Consider the following 22,790-nt stretch of genomic DNA (forward strand, 5'->3'; position numbering starts at 1 on the left):
GGAAATCTCTGCACTCATCCTTGCAGACCAGAAGTTTCAGTACATGCTAGCAAGAGACTTTAATACCCCCCTCTACCCCTCTAAGAAATGTGGAGGACTAGTGGATTTTTCAGATAGCATGGGAGATCTCACTAACCTTATTAATGTTACTAGCCTCTTTGATCTTGATCTTCAGGGTGTCCCCTACACTTGGTCGAATAATAGGAAAGGCAATCATCTAATTCAAGTCAGACTGGATAGATTTCTTATCTCTACCAACTGGGATATTGGTCACAACTCCTACCTTAAGACACTCCCAAGGACTGCTTCTGATCATAGCCCCCTCCTGCTCCATTGGAAGGATAGACCTAGCATGGGTCCCCCCCCCACTTTCCGTTATGAGATTATGTGGGCCTCCCACTCAGATTTCAGAGAACTAGTCAAGGGATGGTGGGCTACCTCGATCCAAGGGACTGCAATGTTCAGGATTGTTGAGAAACTGAAACTCATCCGTAGGGAAGTTAAAGGTTGGAATAAGGCAACTTTTGGTGACATCTTCAAGAAGAAAAAGGAGTTGTGCTCTAGACTGGAACAATTCCAAAGCAATATGGCTATAGGTGACCCCCCTTACTCTCTGTCGGTTGAGGAAGAAGAATGTCATAAGAATTGGAAGGAAATCCTTTCTAAGGAGGAAATCTACTGGAAACAAAGATCTAGAATTCAGTGGCTGAAAGAGGGGGACAGAAACTCGACCTTCTTCCACCACTCAACGAGCATCCATAAAAGGAGAAACTTTATCAAATGTCTAAAGGACTACTCCAATCAAGAGATCATTGGAGAATCCCTAATTGGCCAAAATGCCACTGACTTCTTCATCCGTATGTATATTGAATCTGGAAGAAACAATGTGTCTCTCTAGGACAGGCTTTTGAGTAAGATCCCTAATGCCATTGGGGAGGAGGATAACTGTTAGCTCCTTGCTCCTATCTCCTCGGAAGACGTCCAGTCTTTGTGATGGGTGCCTTCAAGACCCCGGGCCCGGATGGCTTCCCCTCGACTTTCTTCTAGGATTATTGGGACATCATTAGTTATGATGTTACTAAAGCAATGAAGGACTTCTTCAAGATTGGAAAATTACTGAAAAAATTGAATAAAACCTACATCATTCTTGTCCCCAAGTCTTCAAACCCTAGCTGTATGAAGGACTTTCGGCCCATAAGCTTCTGCAATTCTATCTACAAAATAATATCTAAGGTCTTGGTGAATATAATTAAGCCCATTTTGGCAAAGTTTATCGGTCCCTCCCAAAAAGATTTTGTCCTTGGTCGTCGAATTCTGGATGCAGCCATTGCCACCCATGAAATAATCCACTCCATGGACAGGAGTAGAATCCCAGGTATGGCTTTCAAGCTCAACATTTCAAAAGCTTATGATAAATTCAACTGGTGCTTCCTTTTTAAAACTCTCTCAAAACTGGGCTTCAACCAGAAGGTTGTTGACATGATTCGGGAATGTGTTTCTACGGTCTAGTTCTCGGCCTTAATCAACGGGACCCCTAGGGACTGCTTTAAAGCTGAAAAAGGTATTCGACAAGGAGACCCTCTATCCCCTTATCTCTTCATCATGATTGTTGAAGTCTTGAGTAGGAATGTGGTTGATATGATGATCAATGACAGATTGCAGGGATTCAAAGCAACTTCTACTATTGCCCCCTCAGTGATCCAACAATTTGTTGATGATACCTTTTTGTTTGGTATATCCTCAATAATTGAGGCCAAACTATGGAAGAATTTACTGGAGGATTATGCCTATGCCTCAGGGCAATGTATTAGCTATGATAAGAGTAATCTCTTCTTCTTCAACACCTCTAGCGACCTTCAGCTTAAAATCCTCTCTATACTAGGGTGTAAGTCTGCTGCTCTTCCGGGGACTTACCTGGGACTCCCCCTCACTATTAAAGAGGTTACCCCTACATTCTGGAATACTATCCTTGAGAAAATACAAAAGAAACTTGCGAGTTGGAAAGGGAAATTCCTTAGTAGTGCGGGCAAGCTCCAACTCCTTGTTGCTTCCCTCCAGGGCATCCCGGTGTACTTCCTTTCCTTGTTCAAATTATCTGGTGCTTTGGGGGAAAAGCTTGAGAGGATCCAGAGAAACCTTCTCTGCAAGACATGGAGGAAAAGAAACGCCTCTCTCTAGTAAATTGGGACACTGTTTGCTTACCCAAATCCATGGGAGGACTTGGTATTAGAAAGATAAATGCCTTGAACAAGGCTTTAATTGCAAAAGTGGGATGGACCCTAGATAAAGGCGAGGCAGACTGATGTAACATTATCAAGGCCAAGTATTTGGAAATGGAGCAATTCTATTGTAATTTGAGTGCTGGTGACCTACCTCATGGGTCTAAACTATGGAACAATATCTTGAAAAGTAGACCGGTTATCAGAGAAGGACTGAAATGGTAGATTGGAAATGACAAGAAGATTAGGTTCTGGGAAGACTCTTGGGTAGATGACAAACCTCTGGTGGATTCTTGATTCCGCCAATTAATGTATCCCCTAAAGGAGCACTTAGGGGATTACATTGCTAATTACATGGAGTCGAGAAGAGGAAGATGGAAGAACATAGCACAGATCTTTTCTAATCAACCTAACCTGTTACCCACTGCTCTGGAGCTACAGGATCTTATTCTAGAATGCAGAATTCCCTTAGCTCCCCAGGAAGATAGATTCATTTGGAAGGGGACCCAGTTGGGGACTTTCTCAGTCAAGTCTGCTTACAAACAGCTTTGGAGACCACTGACGATGTTGAGTGTTGGAGGAAGATATGGAATTCACAGCTGATCCCAAAAGTCAACTTCTTTTGGTGGTCCCTAATACATGGAAAAATCTTGACTCGGGATAATCTTAAAAGGAGGGGTTTTCAACTTTCCAATAGATGCATTTAATGTAAAGCTAAAGAGGAAACTATTGACCATCTTTTCATCCACTGCCCCTTTGCAGGACACTTGTGGACCATTACCCTTAAAAAATGTGGTATGCAATGAGTTTTTTAGGATAGTGTTAATCAATTTATCACTGGATGGACACCTCCCTCCCACCACCCCCTAATTCTCCAATTATGGAGGTAGATCTGTTGGGGTGTCTAGAAAGAAAGAAATAACAGAATCTTCAAAGATGTTGAATCCCCCCCAGATAAAGTCTTCTACAACTGCTTCAAAATGATTTTGGATAATATATCAGTGACTAAGTGGAAACCCCTCCCAATCCTCCTAACCTGATGGACAAAAAAATTGCTAAACTATGGAAGCTCCCCCCGGAGTTTGAAGTTTTCAACAATAGTACAAAGATCAATAGGAAAAAGACCAAATGGTTAGCCCCAAACCCCCATTGGTACAAATTGAACTTTGATGGGTCTACCCAAAATGCCTGCCAAGCTGGAGGTGGAGTCATCTGTGACCACCAGGGGAATACTGTTGCAACCTATGAGGGCAACCTAAAGAACCATACTGTCACTCAAGCTGAGGGAATGGCTCTCCTCTGGGGTCTGAGATTTTCTACTACTATTGGCATCAAACATCTGGAAACTGACGGCAACTCGCAGATCATTATGGAAGCAGTTAGGGGTAGATTTGTTGCTGGGTGGAAAGTGGATTTCATTTTGAGGGATGCTAGGATGCTTCTGACTAACCTTGATGGTTTCAGCATCTGCCACATCTTCAGAGAAGGGAATGTTGTTGTTGACTCTATGGTTGCGGTGGGAAGGCTGCAAAATGGCTTACGATGCTGGAGGAACCTCGATTTGCTGCCAATGATCACCAAGGAGATCTTGGAGACCGAAAAAACCAAGTCTAATGATGAACGCGTATAACTATCACTAGATGAAGAGAGCCAAAATTTGAAATTTTGAATTTGGAGGGGAAACATGTCATCATGGGTTGGGCTTGCCACGTAGCTACGTTTGGCCTTGTCATCAGCTACGAAGGGGGTTTAATAATTACGATAGTTATTGTTATAGTACTGATATCGGGAATGGTAATTTCCTAATTATCATCCGGATGGATATTATTGGTGGCAATAAAGGCGACAGCTGGGATCGGTCAAATCACATTGGTTGGATTGAGGGTTCGCACGAGTGTAATAGATTTCATGAAAGCGAAATCTGTTTAGGTGCAACTTGCAATAGTCACACTGTTTATTGTATGATTTTATCCCAGAGCTAGCTAAGTTTTTTTCATGACTCTGCCTCTACTCGGGTTCGGCTCTGTTTCTTTGATACTATGTTTCTTTTTCGCTCTACTAAGCTGGAAGAAACAACCATGGGGGGTGATAGGCTAAGACTGGACCTGACAAAATGAACAATTTTAAAGCCAAGTTGACGGTGTGGTTTGTCTGTGCGGAGGGTGGGATTGATAAGTTTATGGAAAGTATGAAAGGAAATGACGAGAGATTGTCTAAGCAGTTCGTGGCTTCCTGGAAGGATAGAAGGGTTACCATGGGGGGTATTTCCTTCGAAATTAATGAAGAGGTGATCGCTCAAGCGACAGGTCTGTCCATGGAGGGGAGGAAATGGAAGAAACAAAGCTGCATTTCAAATACCACAAGCCTGAACCAGTTTTTCCGTGAAGGGGAGAACCTTGTGAAGAGAGCGGGCGGCTTCAACCGGGAGGAGCTTCTGCCACCGTGGGACAAGTTCTGCTATATCATTATGAAATACTTCACTCTGGAAAGACGATATGGGATCTTTTACTATTATCACCTCCCTTTCCTTAACCATCTTAGAAATAAAGATCTTATCTCCATTCCTTTTTTTCTGCTGCACTCATTGTACTCTAATGTTAAAGATATTACTGGGGCCAAGAAAAAAGGAAAATACTTTCCCATTCTGCACCAAGGACTCATCCTTCACCTCTACAATTTCCACCTGGCCCTTTGCCCACCCCACACAATCTCTGTCCAAAATGTGGCTGAAAACCGTCCCCTAGCCATTGCCACAAATAAACCCGATACAAGCCCTCCTCGACTGCCTGAAATTGGCTCCTGCAGTAAGAAGAACAAAAAGCGCCACCCTGAGGAGGCTAGAACCCCAAAGAAAGTTAAAATTCAGGAGATTGATTCTGATGTGAAGATTACCAATGAGGCCAACACCCCTCACCGTTCTGTGAGATTGGCCTCCAAACCCCCTGAGAAATCCTTAAGAGACCCCTCCTCATCCCATGAAACTGGGAATTCCATCCCCTCTCAGAATGTGGCCCCATTTCAGTCTACCTCAACCCCCCACTCTGTTAGCTCCACCCACGCTTCTGAGAGCCCAATAAATTCCATGAGTCCGGAGGTTGGCCCCAAATCCCATACAAACTCTCCCCTGACCCTCAAGTTCGATAAGATGATGATGGTGGAGGAAGTGAGCATCATAAAGGAGGAAGAGGACAACAACCTGGCGAAGTTGGGTAAGAAAGTGGAGGGTTTGTTTGATAATTTGCAGGAAATCACCAGTAGAATGGAGGCCATGGAAAACAAGTTGCGGGACGTCTCTAGGTTTGCTTTAAACGTTATGCATTTCTCGGCGAACACTTTGTGTCTTCTACAGGAAAGTACTATTAAAGGCAAAGGCAAGGAGGACGATGACTACAGGGCCCTCTTCAAATTCCTCACCAAGGAATGGGCTAGGCAGCTCCTCCCTAAGAGGAGCCATGGAAAAAAGAATTAGTTCACACCTATGTCTTGGACCTTTGGTTTTTTGTTTGGCCCTAGTATAGTTTTAATTTTTGTTTATGTTTGAACTTATCTACCTATTTCCCTGTGTGGCAAATGTCTATGATGCTTATTAAGACTTTTATATATTTGATGAAATTGCATAGAATGATAATTGTTTTTGATAGAGGAAAGTTGAGGGGGCTGTAATTTTGTTGTTGCTCTGCTGACAGTTGGCTTGCTACTGTTTCTCTTGTTCTGTACTTAGGTCAGCCCCCTTGTTTTGGTTGTTTTTAATATCAAAAACAAATTCCCTCCAAAAAACATGTCATTGCCAACTCACATCACAACACAAGTGTTAAGTGACACCATAAAATACACATCACTATAATACGCTCGACATGTCCTTTTTTTTGGAATTAACAAATACAAATTGAACACACATTCAAGCATTCACATTTACGAATTAAACACATCACATACGAGGTGTTGTCTCTCCAAATAGACAACCCTTGGCTTTACTAAGCACATAGTTTAGTTTGATTCTTTGAATAGTTTTCATGGTCACATGGATTAGTTTTCATGCACATCTCATTTTGCACATTAGTAATCTCAAATAATCACATGTAATATTAATATATGAAAAGAACACAAATCAGACACTTTGCATACAATTTACGTCATCACAATCAAATTATCAATTATCCAATAGAATCCACATGAAATAATTTACTCAATGGCATCATCATAATCATCATGAAATTCAATCATTTGTAAGGCATGCATCCATGTTTTCTAACATCATAAATGAAGTACCGCAAATCAAAAATAGATAAAATGCATCATATCAATGTTATCCAATCATTGGATCATATAGAATCTAAATCCATAATGCATCAAAGTAAAGTATCAATAATAGGTCCAACATGAAAAATAACTACAATGCTATGACGGCTTGAGGTAGGGCCTCACAAGTAATAAGTGTCATGATAATTTATGTAACAAGAAAATAAAAATTGTAAAGTAGCCTTTAATATGACCCCAATGGGCATCAATTATCTATGAGTAAGCATGACAAACCTAATATAAATATGTGACAATGAAGGCTCAAATATAGAATGGGAGAAGGCATGACACCCTTGACCTAATAAGGTAACTCTAGGAGTGTAGTAGGGCAATGTTAGCTCATGAAAAGTCATTAAGATAAACCATGAGGTCCATAAGAATGTGGCCTAAGTAGAGTAAATTTCATAAACATAGGTGTAAAAAGATATATATTTTATCATGGCATCATAAATAAATCATTAGAGTAAAATAAAATCATAAGGGTACATAACAAGATAAATATTCAAAGTGACAAATAATGAAACATAAAATAATTGGTAATTGGGCATGAAAAGGAAAGAGAGTATAAGGATGCAAAAGCTAATGTTAAAAAAATAAAATGTCTAACTAGATATAAAGTATTGGTAAAGGCACAATTAGAGCAAGGGACACATAAAAAAGGATGCAAGAAAGCATGAGTAAATACATGCCAAGCTACAAAAGAAAATTATCTTCAAATACTCTAAAATGCAACACAACCTATGTATTATAAGGGAGAAAGAAGAAGCCTGATTGCACCAAGCAAATTATGTCTCTTTCATACTTTTAAACATTTTTAGATATCTCACAAACTTTATTTATCCACGTCTGCATTCTAGCTTATTAAACTACCTGTCTTTTTCTTATCTTAACATATTTCCATCTTGCAATGAAAACTCATCTACAGGAGCATCAAACTTATAGTGATTCATATCTTTGAAGATACCATGTAATGTTATCTTCAAACAAATGTCATCAAGATCAAAAGAAATATTACGGCCTCCAAAAACAAATATTTTTCATATACCCAACTCAAAGAACATCATACAAATATATTATACTGTATTAAAATTCCAAAATATTTAGCATAGATTACTATCGGCATTACCCTTGCACCTTCATTTGGTGCAAGTGCTAGTTATTTTTTTTAATCAATTTATGTTGTGTAAGAAAGAAGTCTATCACAACGCAGGGTGATAATTGGGGTGGGTGGGTAGTAGAAGTAAAGCAAGTTGATACCTTTAGCCCCCTACCCTACATACAGGGCGGGTGGAGATTGAGGAGGAAGAAGCACCTAGGGTGTTCTTGGGGCCCTCTCTAAAGTGAAAGGAATGGCATGACTCCCCCTATCGTTCCTAGTCAGAGTAGTTCATAACAGAAATGGTTTTGGATTAAGGCAAAAAGATGTTTTGAAAGGACCTTGAAACCCTTTACAAAATGATTCTAAGAGGAATAAAATCAAAGATTAACATCCAAAACAAAATGGGCTGCATGGAAAAGCATTAGAAACAGCAGCCAAAGAGACAACAAAAGCTCAACCAAGCACAAAAGGACAGCAAGGATACCTAACCTAGACACAGATAGAACCATCAACCAGAAAACAACACAAACTCAATTACATAAGGCTTTTAAGGGTCTCAACGACCTCAACCTCAAGGACATTCATTGTACATAACATAAATGGTTACAATCAACTAATGTGTAGAAAAGAATATCACAACTTTAAAAGTTTATTAAGATTAAACAATTGATATTACTATTGCACTAGGAAAAATCCCAGAAACTTGGCTTTTAAAGACTAATCAATTGATATTTTATTGGACAAAAGAAAAGCATGCATATAAAATTGTTAAAAAAATTCTATTAATAATTTTACTTAGTATGAATATGTTTGAAGGTTCTAACTAGTAAAAATTAAACTGATAAGATGAAAGAAATTGATAAATCCATTGAAAAGAAAAAAAGTTACTTATCTTAAAAGATTAAATAAAATAAAACGATTGTCCCCATATCCATTCAGCCAATATAGGTAGTGTAACTGCTAGTAGGAAAGGTGTTGATATCTGGTCATTTATTACATTTCTTGTCAGTTTCGTAGCCGTCATATTTCATGACTGATCCGACCTTCCCTTACGAATTCACCAATATAAAGCCATAATCAATATCTCGTATAAGCATTTTAAAAACTTGACAATCCACCCAAACTTTGAATAAAATTAATTGCAGTTTACAGTTGAAGAAGATGTGACGGTTTAGTCGAGCAACAGGTGGTTTCTCTAAATTTCTTGGTTGAGCTGTGCTGGTTAGCCTCCCTTTCCAAGAGTCTGGAATGGATAGAGACATGTAATATAGGCTCAATTCCTACGAATTAGCTATAACCTAAACCTAAACCTAAACCTAAAACTTCATACATACGTTCTGGACTGCTCTACAATTTAGTCACATTTCTGTAAATTCCTATAATGGATTTGTAAAACTTAAAAACTTTTATAATGAAGAGTTCAAAGTTGCAGAAGCCTTCAAGAAGTTATATTGGCCTCTTTACAGAGTAAAACATAGAGCACTCACTAAATGCCATATCCTCAGTATTAGCTTCTAACAAAATACGGAAAGCGAAATCTGATGTTAAAAGGCATCAAACGAGACAACACGCACAGGAGAAATGGCTTATAGCCATCTAAAGATTCCTCTGACATTCATGTGATAGGATTATTTACTTCGTGGAGTGGAATTTTCATCTAAAGCAAGAATAAAGGTGCAAACCTTTGGTACCGTTTAAGAAGATACTTTACACACTGTCTTCCTGATGACGAATACATCAATGAGGACTGAAATAATGTCAAAGTAAAAAATCCACATCAGATCTGTGTATGGGATACGTACTCTGACAATCTCTTTAAAAAAAAATAACTCTGGTAGGCTATCTTGGCACAAACATGATTTGATATAAATATAAAAACACATTTGAGAAAGCAGAAGGCAAAACCCTGACTAAGCAAGCAGAGAACAAATTCAATATTCAAGCAGCCTGCAATCTCATATGCCAAATGAAAACAAATAAAACGAAAACGATCAGCCAAAAAGAATATTATTGATATAATGCCCAATCTGTGCAGGCTATGGTAATGAGAGACCAGAGCCAAGAAGCAGATTGATGCATCTTGTGTTCATGTAGCACAATAGGAGATGTCAAGCTTGAATTCATTAAATGTTTTGCAAGATTGACTGTGACATTATGTGCATACCACGATTTTCAGCTTACATTACCAGTATAAACAAACGTGTAAGGATTTCCATATCCTCCGTCCGATTGTCCCATCTTTCTTTTTCTAGGGTTTCCATCGTTGCTAAAAATTAGGGCAATAATTTATAGGCTAAGGTTAGTGTTCAGCGCGATTAGTCTCCAGATTTAGGTCGACTCTAAACTCGATTGTAATGCATCTCTCAAGTCCCAAAAAAAGCCTGCTCTGCACCACTTTTTTAAATTTAAAAAGTTTTAGTCGTTTTTACTAATTGACCGAGTCCTCCCTTGATTTAAAAAGTAATATCCACCATAGTAAAAAAATTGATTACATTTATTAAATTTAATAGGGAAAATAATTACTCTACAATAATAATATTTTGATTTAAGATATTAGAGTTTATCGAGAAATAATCTTTAAAAAATGGTTACAAATAAGTGTAAAAATTAATGAAGAGGACTTGGATATTTAGTTTCAAGGTTTGATGCAAAATATTATGTGATAAATGATGTTTCATGTTTTGTCTAAAAAATATTTGTGTTAAATGATTTTGGATACATTAATTTAATTTTTTGGTTTGATTCTGTATTGATGATTTTTATCCTTGTAATTGAGTTTTGAACCTTTTTCTTTCAAAGTGTATCCAAATGTGTTAGTGCCAATAGACATTAGTAAAGTTTGGTGTAGGAAGCACCTCACTTCCCACCTCTTGCTTTTGCTAAACCTTTGTATTGATTCAATATTTTTGACATAATTGAAAACACTTCAAGTCACTATGCAAATGTCTAATATGTTCTATTCAATGTTAATGTCGATATTGATATTAATGTTATGCTCATGTAACAATGATGCAATGCATAATTGAGTTCTTTCTATATAAGTATTGGATGTGTGCTAGATGATTCTCATGAATTAGAGATTGTTCTTTCATACAACACACTAGTGCATAAATTTAAATATTTTGCACTCAAGTTGACAATTATTAGCTAGTTCAAAAAAATTCAGCTTTAGCCCAAATTAAATTTGATTTTACAAGTTTGAGTGGCAAAATCAAAGTTGTGGTTTTCAACCAAGATCAAATCCATGGCTATGAAAATGATACAGGACGGGGAAGGAAAAAATGACAAATTGAGTATGGACCCTTGGGATGCAGGGAGTCAACACTCGTGTTATTTGCTACCAAAATAAAAGGGTGTGTATGTGTGCGCATGCGCGCGTCTATGTGAGTGTGTGTGTGTGTGTGTGTGTGTGTGTGTGTGTGTGAGAGAGAGAGAGAGAGAGAGAGAGAGAGAGAGAGAGAGAGAGAGAGAGAGAGAGAGAGAGAGAGAGAGAGAGAGAGAGAGAGAGAGAGAGATGACAATTTCATGTGTGCTCCTTGTCATGAATGCTCAACCACAATACCACAAGCACACAGTTATATGAATGAGATTTGATAAACTATAAAATGAGTATTCATTGCCATTTTATGATGTCAATAAACAAAAAGTGAAAAAAAAATAATAATAACTAGTGTTTCTGAACGAGCCATTAACTAAGGTGATGTGGTTATGCATGATCCTACATGAAGAAACTAAAAAAAATGGTTGTAAAGGAGCCTACAACAAAAGGTGATAACCGTGGTTGTAAAGAAATCAACAAAGAAAATGACTACAAAAGACCTTGTGCAAAAACCAATGTATGTGGGTGCAAAAGAGCCTACACACACACACACACACACACACACACACACACACATTAAGGAGCTTACCAGAAAATTGATAAATATGGTTATAAAGGAGTTTACAAAAAAAGCTAATAAATATGGTTGCAAAGGAGCTAGCACGAAAAAAGTTATATATGTGGCTACAAAGGAGCTTTCAATAAAAGGTGATATGATAGCAAGGGAGACATCATAATATGAGATAGTCATTGTAATCATAATCATCAAAGAACATTAATGATAGTATATATTCCCTTCTAATGGTTGTGTACAAAGGATGCAAGGAATTGGAGAGGAGAACATTGATCTATAAAATGTATGATCAAATAAATCTCAATAATAATATAATAATGTCATGTATGATATTGTGTGATAATTAATACATAAAACAAGATATAAACATATAAGGTATGTTGGCTTGATGATGATTGTAATGTATTCATCATTTATTGTCATTGATGAAACACTCTCACACACACATATGATTATATTGACTACCGGTGTAACTTTAATTGTTTACACTGTCAGCCGGTATGTTAGAGGTTTATCTCTAACTGGTACTTTGTGTCAACTAGTATGTGCATACGAGACAACCTATGGTTATAATAAGTGGTCATCGAGATGAAGATCAAGATGGAGATCAAGCGAAGACTCAAGGACAATGGTTCATATGTTTTATTCAAACTGGTATTAATTGTTCCAACCGGTATTTGTTAATTTTTGTGATGAGTTACCAGCACCAACTACTTGGTGGTAATTTTTGTGATGAGTTATGATCACTTGTCCAGATACACTGCACCTAGGAAATTGTGTCATGATTTCCTTAGGTCGACATGCAATCTAAATGTCTATATATATCGACATCTTAGTAAATCTTTTTCATATATGATGGTATGCATAAAGAGTAAAAATTTTTGTTGAAGAGCGATAAGTGTTAAGATGAAGAGTGTGTTGAAGAGCAGTGTTGAATGTACTTAGAAGGATCTGATCAAGAAAATATTGTGCTACTCATAATAGATCAAACCATTCTTGTTGTTTTCTAACCATTACAACATAATCAAATCCCTTAACTGGATAAACTCTAATAGGCTTCAATGTATAAATCCTCTAACAAGGTGATCCATTAGTTTGGATTCTTAAATCCTCCAGCGAGGTTACTCCTAACAGGGTACTACTCTTAACAGGGTATAAGCTTCTAATCAAGCTTTGGGATCTTTAACAAGATTTCATCCTAGCAGAGCACTTTGTAGACCTTAACCGGTTAGTTATCTATTACGGCAGATAGTTAACTTGTGAGTTCCATCTCACCATGGTTTTTACCTATCTGGGTTTTCCACGTATGAACACTTGTGTTATGGTGGATGATTTACTTTGTGTGGATGTTGTTATATCATTTTGGATTGCATGCATTGTGTTTAAAAGATTCGTTAAGTTCATCTACCGGTTAGTGTTTGAAGTAGTGTTTAATTTGGTGTCACTGATTCACCCCCCCCCCCCCCTCTCAGTGCTTTTCAAGTCCATCAAGGTCATGTATACAATGGTGGTGAGATGCCTCAATGATGCGGATAATGAGTTTGAAAGAGCCAAAATACTTAGAAAAACATGTAATCATAAAGAGATTTCTTATAAGATGTAAGCATGCAAGATGAAAGTTGAAAATGTAAGCCATAATAGAAATGTGATCACATAGATAAGGTCACTTTAGGTCAAGGATGTTTGATCAACATTTAAGTGAGAAAAAATTAATATACAAAGAATGAACCATAAGATACATGTCAATGTTAATAGCTATATTAAATCTAAAAACCATATAAATCTTTAAGACCCCATGAAATTAAACCTTACCAAGATAAATGCTCCCTAAATTTGGAGAATTAATAAACTTGTATCGACCAAATTTACCCTCATCTATATTGTAAGCATGCTAGTCATACATCAAAAAAATTGTGCACTGACTTACTCGTAACAACAACCTTAAAGAGTCATCTCACCCTAGGTGCATGTGGATCTAAGACCCTATGTGTTTCTTACACACCTTACATGTAACACAAAAACTAGATAATAACACATGAATTCAACACTAAATCTTCTTACTATTAACACAAAAACTAGTTACATACATATGGTTGGGACAAGAAGGCGATAAAATCCTCTCTTATTACCTTTCTAATTTTCTAATCATACTTGGGAATATGGATTGAACTCTCACTCTCAATCTTAATATAATTTCTAAATATACACAATATATGCATATGAGGTAAACATGTGAATTTAATGGCCTAGTAAAAATAAATTATGTATATTTTAACCTTAAAATAATTTTAAACCTTTTTTAAACATTAATTATTTGGGATGAATAATATTAGGTTTTCATATTAAACTCAGATATAATCAATATTTGCATCACATTTATTACTATTACATTTTAAATAGTAACTCAACAAATAATATATGTAACTCTTGATCCTTTCTTGATTACAATAGAATTTAAAAATGATTGCAAAATAGACTATGACTTCATCAGATACAAAAAAAATAAGCCACCCTAAGCATACCTACAATAAACAACAAACAACACCAATGCAATGTGACCAAACTACAAATAATGAAGCTCTGATGCAACCTTTGAGTGAGATCATCCTCTAGCCAAAGGGGTGGCATCCTCTAACCTTTGAAATCAAAGTGATTTTTCCTCAGACCTCTAATAGATTTGTGATTTTTCATCATCAAATTTATATTCTCAAACAAAAGTGCTCAAACTATATTCTAAAAGGAATTTGATTAACTATGGATGATTCCCTTTGAATGGATGTATTCACTCTACTATATCTATCACGATAATAATGGGTCAACTTCAAATTTAAATAATGATTATTGACAATACAACTACCACTTTTGGATGTTATGGTTCCAAATATGGCCATTAACGACAACACAATGCATGTTGGGGCATTGTGGAGAGAATGGAAACCAAGGCAAGAATATCAAGGACTAGGAGTTAGAGATACCACAAGAATCATTTCACGAGTCAAGGTGTTGGGAATTAAGCAATGGGAATGTTAGTAAATTGAAGTCTAAAATTATGACAAATAGAAAGGAATAGTGGGGGAAGGATGGAAGGCATAACAAGATGAAGAAGTTTGAAATTTTAATGGGGACTAGCAAAAGGTATATGAGAAAGCATGCATAAACTAGGAACTTAAACTTTGACAACTAACAAACACTTCGAAGATTGACCATGCCTAAATAAGGAACTCTAAAACTTGGACGATTCACAAAAACTTAAAATATTGAGCATTCCTTAAAATTTAGAGACTTTGGAGACCCTACATAGATATTGGGGAAAAGAAGTGGAAGAACACACACACAAAATGAAACTAATGAAGATGCAAAAATAAGAAATGGTAAATTTGGTCCACACCATAAATAATTATAAAAGAAAGATATAATAAGTCTACCCCGCTCAAAATTTCATTCCCTCAAGAAATGAAAATTGAAACATTTCAAAACTCCTACCTTTCCCAAAATAACAACTTTTTAAGGTAGGTTCTTCCCATGAACTAGCTAATTTGTGATATACCCGCATCCTAAAATTTATATCCTTGTGACAATGATGACAATAATTTCCCTCATAAGTGACACTTGATAATCTATAAACATGTGATTCTCTCCCATGTGTAGCCATCTAACCATGTTGATCTTTATGTTTTTTTGGTTAATATATTTGTATATATATATATATAAATAATTTGACTCTATTTGACTTATTTAATAAATACAATCCCAACCAATAGTTGGGTAATTTGTATAGTTACAAGTTCCCTCTAAATCTTAGAGGTACAAATCCCTTGTAAGATTGATTTTATCTTTAAATAGTAAAGTTAATGGTATGATTTTAACAAAAAAGTGAGAAAGGAATTCAAACATTTATTCAAATTGAAAAAATAAATAGCAAGGTTATTTATATCTGTAAAGTGGAAAATTGGGAACCTTAGCCAATTTGCCACTTGGAAGAAGGGGGAATTAACTAAGTTCAATTTTCACCTGGGAGGAACTTTATATTCAAAAGAGGGGTTGAATCTACTAGATCCAATTCTAAATGATGTAAGGACCGAATACTAAGTAGATTGATTGTGTTTGAAATGTGTTTGACCCTCTTTTGTAAATTGAATAAGAAAAGTATGAGAATTGAAGATGAAATAGGTAAAACAATGAGCTACAGATTCAGGATTCAACCATGCACCTGGATCTAAGAAGTTTGAGATGATTCAGAGCTGCTCTGCGAAATCTAGAAAAAGTTGCAGGGACCATGTGTCTGGATAGGGGTGCCAACCTATCGATCCTCCGAACTTTTTGCGAGTCGAAAAGGGTTTTTTCATTTTTGTGAATAAAGCTTAATTCCAGAAGTATAGTTGTGCACTTGCTTCCTACACACATAAAGAAGAAGAAAGGGGTTGGGAATAGGGGTTTGCCTAAGTCCAACCCCGGTTTGGAATCAACCTTGAATGAAATACTGCAAATGCTTGAAATAAATGATGAAAAGGTATACCTTCAGATCTGCAATAGATGATGATAATTCTTTGCTTCTTAGATGTAATCACATGTGTTGTATGAAATGGCATGGACATGACAAAACCCTAACGTACACACACATGCTTGCAAATGAATGACATAATGTTGCTCCAATGGATACATGAAGAGTATGCAACCTTAAGGAATGAAGAATGCTTGATGTAGTCTCCTTGCCTTATGATCACTATCACGTTCTCGCCTTATGATGATTGTTTGTTATAATTCTATATCAAAATGAAAGGGGAAGACCTCCTTATATACTTTCCAGTAGTTATAATTGACTAATTTTCCAGCATAGGATGACATAGGGGTCTTATTTCCTGCTCACAAATGAAATAGGGCCAAGGGAAAGGACCTCAAGATAGGTCCCACCTAGGAAGGACCACGGCGTGGAGCCCTAGTCCTACCCTAGTTTAGGCTAGGATCAAAGGGCTATGCAAGTTGCAAGGTGAAAAATGAAGGTTAGTTGCATAACAAAGGCAAAAATAGGTCCCGATCAAACATGAAGACGAGACCAACAAGGTGAGGGACCTAAAATACGGTCAAAATTGCAAGGGGTGCAATTTTAGGATGCTACTTTTAGCCCCCACTTTAGTGGGAGTATGAGCTTACGCAAATACTCATGGTAAAGTAGAAGAAGAGAGAAGAAGATGAGGAATGCAGAGCAAGATCACAAGGAGTATAAGATGTCACTAATTTCGAGGAACTAAGCCCTCAATCTTAGGATCTTAACTCACTCAAACATATGAAAGGGAACAAAAAACAAGACACACACAAAAAGACAAACAAAGACCAAAAAGACAAGCAAAGGCAAAGACACAAAGGCACACAAGACCTACAAGCTAAAAAAACCAAAAACAAGGCCCCAAGTCAAATAGCCGAAGAGATCTCGATATAAAAATGTATCAACAACTAATATCATTCTTGAAAATGCCATCTCACAAACATAAATGATCACATAAAAGAGAAAACAAGCATCATCCATGAACTACCAATAGAAAAACTATGAGTTCATGAGAAGAAGGAGAGAGAGCATGAATACACACTAGATGTATTTATCTAGGTGATCCATGCGAAGATTGATGAGAGAGAGAATGGACTACTCACCCCTATATGTTTTTATCTAGGAGATCCACTGTGAGAAAGGACATGGACAACTCTGTGTGTGTGAAAAAGTGAACCTGTAGCTGCAAGCACAACACTTCAATTAAGTCATTATATGCATGGTTAGTAATCAATAATCAATAAGAAATAAACCATAGCAAAGCGACTAAATGCCTTCTAAAAGATGCGAGTATAAGATTGCTCTCAGATTTTTTTATAAGCAATACCAGTGACTAGACTACACCAAGACGAAGGATTTAATCTATATGATATTAAGCTATATGGATGCAAGATGGATGAATAATTCAAGCAATAATAACCAATTCAAGCAACAATGGATGCAAGTAATCTAAAAAAAGCACAATGATTTCAATGACTCCAGAGCGAAATTAGCATGATAATAATCTCCAAGCGTGTTCTCAAAAATCTCTGGGGTGAATTGGAATGAGAGTTGAAGACTGAATTTATAGAGAATCACAAAAAGCTCAATTTAGGATTAATTGAAAATAATTGAGAAATCAGGTTGAGTTAACCTTGAGATAGATTCCAATTATAGTTTAATTGAAATGCATTCAAATTAGAAGTCCAAGTTGCATTGGAAAATAATAATAAATTAATTCCATGCACATCTGATAAAAATAGATAATTCCATGCACATATTTGATTCATTCAAGAAAAAGGTCTTTTCAATGCAACTGAACTTATTTTTCTGAAAAGCTTTGAGTTCCAATTTTAGAGAATAATTCCATAATTCAATTAAATTGCTTTTCTGATTTCAAGTTCTAAATTTAGAAAAAGAAATAATATCTCAAGTTTGATTTCTCTCTTAATTCAATTCTTTTTTTGATTTTTGTTTTGTTTCAATTCAACTCTTTGTAATAAATTAATTAATATTTTGTAATAAATTAATCCTTTTTGCATGGTTGAATGGCAAATTTATTAATTTAATTAAATATGCAAGGATATTTAATAAATTAAAATGGGATAATTGATCAAAATGATATTCTTGGAAATGATTTAATTAATTAAATAAATATTTAATTAATGTTGAGTAGTTGATTTGCCATGTGATTTTTGATAATTAAAGAATTAATAATGTGCTCAAGATTGATTTAATTGCCTTTGGTTATGACCTTGGTGATGTTGTCGAGATTAGGGGCCCATGGTTTAGATGACCAATTTTAGGGTATTACATTTGCCCCTCTTTGAATTAATATGCGAGCAGCGCTTTGATTCAAAGAATGTGTGATGTCTAGGAGATGTCAGTTCTGAACTTGATTGATCACGAACTAGATAAAAAAGCAAGGTGTTTAGCTTCATTCGAAGTGACAAAGCTAAATGAGGTCTGATTAAAGTGATACTGATCTTGAACTTGATTGAACTGCGAACTTGATTGAACTGAGGAACGATAGAAAACAAAGATACCGAACTTGAACTTGATTGATCAAGAAGCGGATCTTACTGATCTAGAACTTGATTGATCTTAGATGCAGTGAGTGATGATAAAAATCGATCTTGAGCTTGATTGATCAAGACACGATGAGTGAAGAATAAACCGTCCAGCTTGATCAAGAAATGAATACTGAACACCTTCTTAGATTTAGTGTGGTCAAAGAAACTCTTTAAACTTTTGATTGAGTTTAAACGAATAATCAGTTTGATTTGAAGTGATGAAATTGATTAATGTTAAGAGATTAATTCAGATGAAAGACAAATATCAGCTTGATTTGAAGTGATGAAACTGATATGCCCCTAGCGATTGATTGATTCAGATGATCGAGAGATCTCAACCTGATGTGAAGCAATGAAGCTGAGATGCCCCTTAGCAATAAGGATTGATTTTCTTTAATTGAAAATATTTTGCTCAACTTTTGATGAAGATTTGAAAAAATTTGAAAAATTTTCTCGACTTGTGAGATGTGAAGTCATAAGGTCGTGAGTATGCCCCCTCGGGAGTGAAATCAAAAGATAGCGAGGGTTTGATTATAGGCAATTGTGTGACAAAAAATAACTTATTTGAGCACAAAATGATCATAATATTTTTTTTGAAAATTTCGGCGATGATTGATAAGAAATTGAGCGCAATTTGAAGAAAGAATGAGCATTTGATGAAAAAAAGTGCTAAGTGGTCAAAATTTTGAAATTGACTAGTAAAACGATCTCGAATTTCGATTTCGATCCCAAAAATGGAATTAGAGCAGGCATATTAGCTAAGGTTACAATTTTTGTGACCATCGAAGCAAGTTGAAAATTTAGGTTTTAGGCTATATATAGGACGAAAGTGTCATTTTCAATTCATTTTAACCCTCCAAGTTTGAAAATTCAAAAAGCCTTCTGCGAAGAAAAATGGTGGTCCCTACTCATCAGCATCGATTTGAGCGCCAGAGACGTCACAATTGACCCCAAAACTACGAGCCACCGGTAAGTGATCGATCTTTAGCCTCTTTATACTTCTAATTTTGAATTTTTTTGTTTATTTTGCACGTTTTTCACGGGTTTTGGGTCGGGTGTCGCGGTTTATCGTGCGAGACAGGATCCTATCTCGTACGAGAAACTAGCAAATTATCTTTCATCATTTAAGACCATTAGATTTGTTGTACAGGAGTAACCCTTGTGTTGTACGACAGGTCGGTTAGGAGACTCTTTTGTCATGCGAAGTCCAATAAAATATCATTTGAGGTTGTTTTCTCGTACGAGAGCCATTCCTGACTCATACGAGATTCTGTTTAACTGTGTTTTGTCATTCGAAAAACAGTGACCATTTTTGAAAGTGTAAACATGAAATTTTGCTTTTGCATTTGACTTATTTGGATTTGCACGATGTTTAACTTCTCTTGTAGGCTGATGTGGAATGTTTTCTAATGATCATTGTTGGGTTTTTGTGCAGGTATACTTACCTCCTATGCTCTTCAGATGTGTATATCCTCCCACTATGGCTTTGGTTCGTGATTTGTCTGAGGTCGAGCAGGCTCATATTGATATGTGTGGCTTTACTCACCTGATGAGGTTACCTGATATCCGTGTGAACCATGGGATGCTGACAGCATTGGTAGAGCGATTTCATTCAGAGCATAATACCTTTCATTTGCAGTTGGGGAGTTGACTATCACTCCTGAGGATGTGTATAGGATCCTTCGTATCCCTTTTGCTGGGGATAAGGTGGATTATGATACTGCATTGTTACCTGGACTACAGGCTCTTAGGAACGTATTCAGGGATCTTGATATCTTGACTCGTTCTATGAGTTGGGATATATTGATGGGCAGGTATAGTGAGGAGTATCCGCTGGCATGTGTCTTAGCAGGTTTCATTGGTTGCTTCTTGATGCCAGACAGAGGGCAACAGGGTTTTCAGAGCGGATGGGGCCGTATGCTGGAGAGGTTGATAGAGACCCCTTAGAGACTGGGCTAGGGTTCTTGCTTATTGGCCCACATGTATCGGGAGATGCATGAGATTGTCTACAGAGATGGGCAGAGCATGGCTGCAGGGGTTTACATTTTATAGGTGTGGGCTTGGGAGCACCTTCCCGTTTGTCGGCCGATAGTCGATGATAGCAGAGAGCCCGGGCAGCCTATTATCTATAGGTATGTCGGATATATTACGCAGCCCCATCTAGGCAAGACAGACTTCTGGCGACGACAGCTAGATGATCTGATAGCTATTATATGGAGACTGTACAGGGGGTTGGAGTCATGGGATGACTGGCGGGTGGTGCGGAGAGATCTTTTTGTTACACGCCCACTGATTGGGAGATCACAGACTGTTATGGATTGATTCATCGTTTCACGAGTGATGAGGCAGTACGACCGACCGCAGGGGATCTCTCAGGAGTATATGACATATGCTCAATACGTTGATGAGGAGAGATAGGGATGGTCACCTAGGCTATCCTATGCTTTAGCGATGCAGGAGCTGACAGGTTTACACCGGCTGAGGTGGGATTACTTGGAGGATATAGCAGATGCGGGGGTATTGCCCCAGTACAGGGATTACTTTCAGTAGCACCCATTCCCTCAGTTTACGGATCCTGGAGAGAATGCTCCTCATATTGAGGATGTGGAGGATGATGCCCCTGCACCGGCACAGGGACAGGCACAGAGATAGGGCCAGAGACCAAATGCTCCACGACAGACTGGTGGTGATCTTGGTGCTAGCAGCAACGGAGTGCGAGCTGATGTTGGATAGCAAAGGGGTGAGGGTGGATCCTTTGGGAGAGTAGGCGTGAGGTTGGGTGGTGGAGAGGAGGAGCTAGTAGCTCCAAGGTAGGTCCGACAGTGGCGGGATGAGCAGGGTGAAGCCATAGGTGGAGATGGTGGTGGAGATGGCGGCGTAGAGCCTGCGAGAGAGCAGGGGGCTAACATGGGTCGGTCGATGAGAGTACGCCTTGCAGAGTTGCAGTCACAGTTGACAGTGGCTCAGACTCAGCTGGCGGAGCGAGACCGACAGCTAATCGAGGTTAGGGCAAAGCGTGATCGCCAGATCATAGCATTGAGAGCCGAGTTGAGAGCAGAGATAGAGTCTCTTCGACAAGAGGTACTACTCCAGAGTAGTAGGGCTGCATATTATGTGGTTGCATATAGTGTAGCAGTTCCTGTTGCACAACAAGTGCAACCCTATTCACAGTATATGGCTAGATCGGAGGGAACACGAGCACCGCACCAGGATCCCGGGCATCAGGCTCCTCCTCCTCCACTAGGCAATGAGGGAGAGGGTGCTAGCTAGATGATTCTTTTTGTAGCTAGAATATTTTTTTTGTAGACACACGTATTTTTCGTAGCCGATATGATTCTTGCTCCAATGGGAGTTTGTACATGTCATTGGACATCATTTTGTACTCTTAGACTTGAGATGATATATATATACGAGATCTGATTTGACTTCATTATACTTGTGTCAATTTGATTATGAGATGTATCTATATGCTTTATTCTACATGTATGTATTTCTTTCAGCATGAATGTATGTATTGCAAATGATAATGAATGTCTATGTTTTTGTTTCTTTTCATATGCAAATAAATGAATGAAAATGAGTAGTGCAATTTTTTTAAAATTTTTTTCTATGCAATAAGATGAATGCAAATGATTTAATAATAAAATGAATGAATGAATCTATATGAAATGTTATGTATGCAGCTAAACATCTCAAAACACAAGTACTCGATCAAAGAAATAATGATAAAAAAGACCACATAGCGTAAGAAATGATGACGCTCTCAGCTCTCATTCAACAAATGAAGAGATCATTATTATCACACCAAAATCACTCTAGATTCACAAAAATGCAGAATGAAATGCAAAATGATGTGCAAAATGCAACCTAAACCTAGTCACTGGATTTAAAATACTTAAGATTCATCACTAAGCATAACGAACACAATAGGCAGGTTAGAGTTCCTTCCTTTTTCAATGTGCAATATTAATTATCTTGTCCGCAATGACCCTTTTTTTGTTCATATCCTTGGATAGATTTCGCAGGGACCCGAATTGCATCATAAAGAAATTCCCTCAAAACAGACAAAGAAATGACATGGACCTCCCTGTAGCATACAAATAAGCGGAGTCGAGGTATGTGAGGCGATTTAACCTTAATGTGAAGGCTCTTATCACAGACACCCAACTAATTTATATGTTTCCA

At 37.3% G+C, this 22,790-nt stretch overlaps 1 protein-coding gene across 1 annotated transcript; it reads left to right on the plus strand.

Moving 5' to 3' along the window:
• Positions 1–3,258: 3,258 nt before the first annotated feature.
• On the plus strand, positions 3,259–3,849 carry LOC131065999 (uncharacterized). The gene has a single exon (XM_058000664.2). It carries the CDS (start codon positions 3,259–3,261, stop codon positions 3,847–3,849), a length of 591 nt encoding a protein of 196 aa, XP_057856647.2.
• Positions 3,850–22,790: the final 18,941 nt, after the last annotated feature.

Source organism: Cryptomeria japonica, chromosome 1 (assembly GCF_030272615.1).
Source record: "Cryptomeria japonica chromosome 1, Sugi_1.0, whole genome shotgun sequence".
In the NCBI taxonomy this organism is placed as follows: Eukaryota; Viridiplantae; Streptophyta; class Pinopsida; order Cupressales; family Cupressaceae; genus Cryptomeria; species Cryptomeria japonica.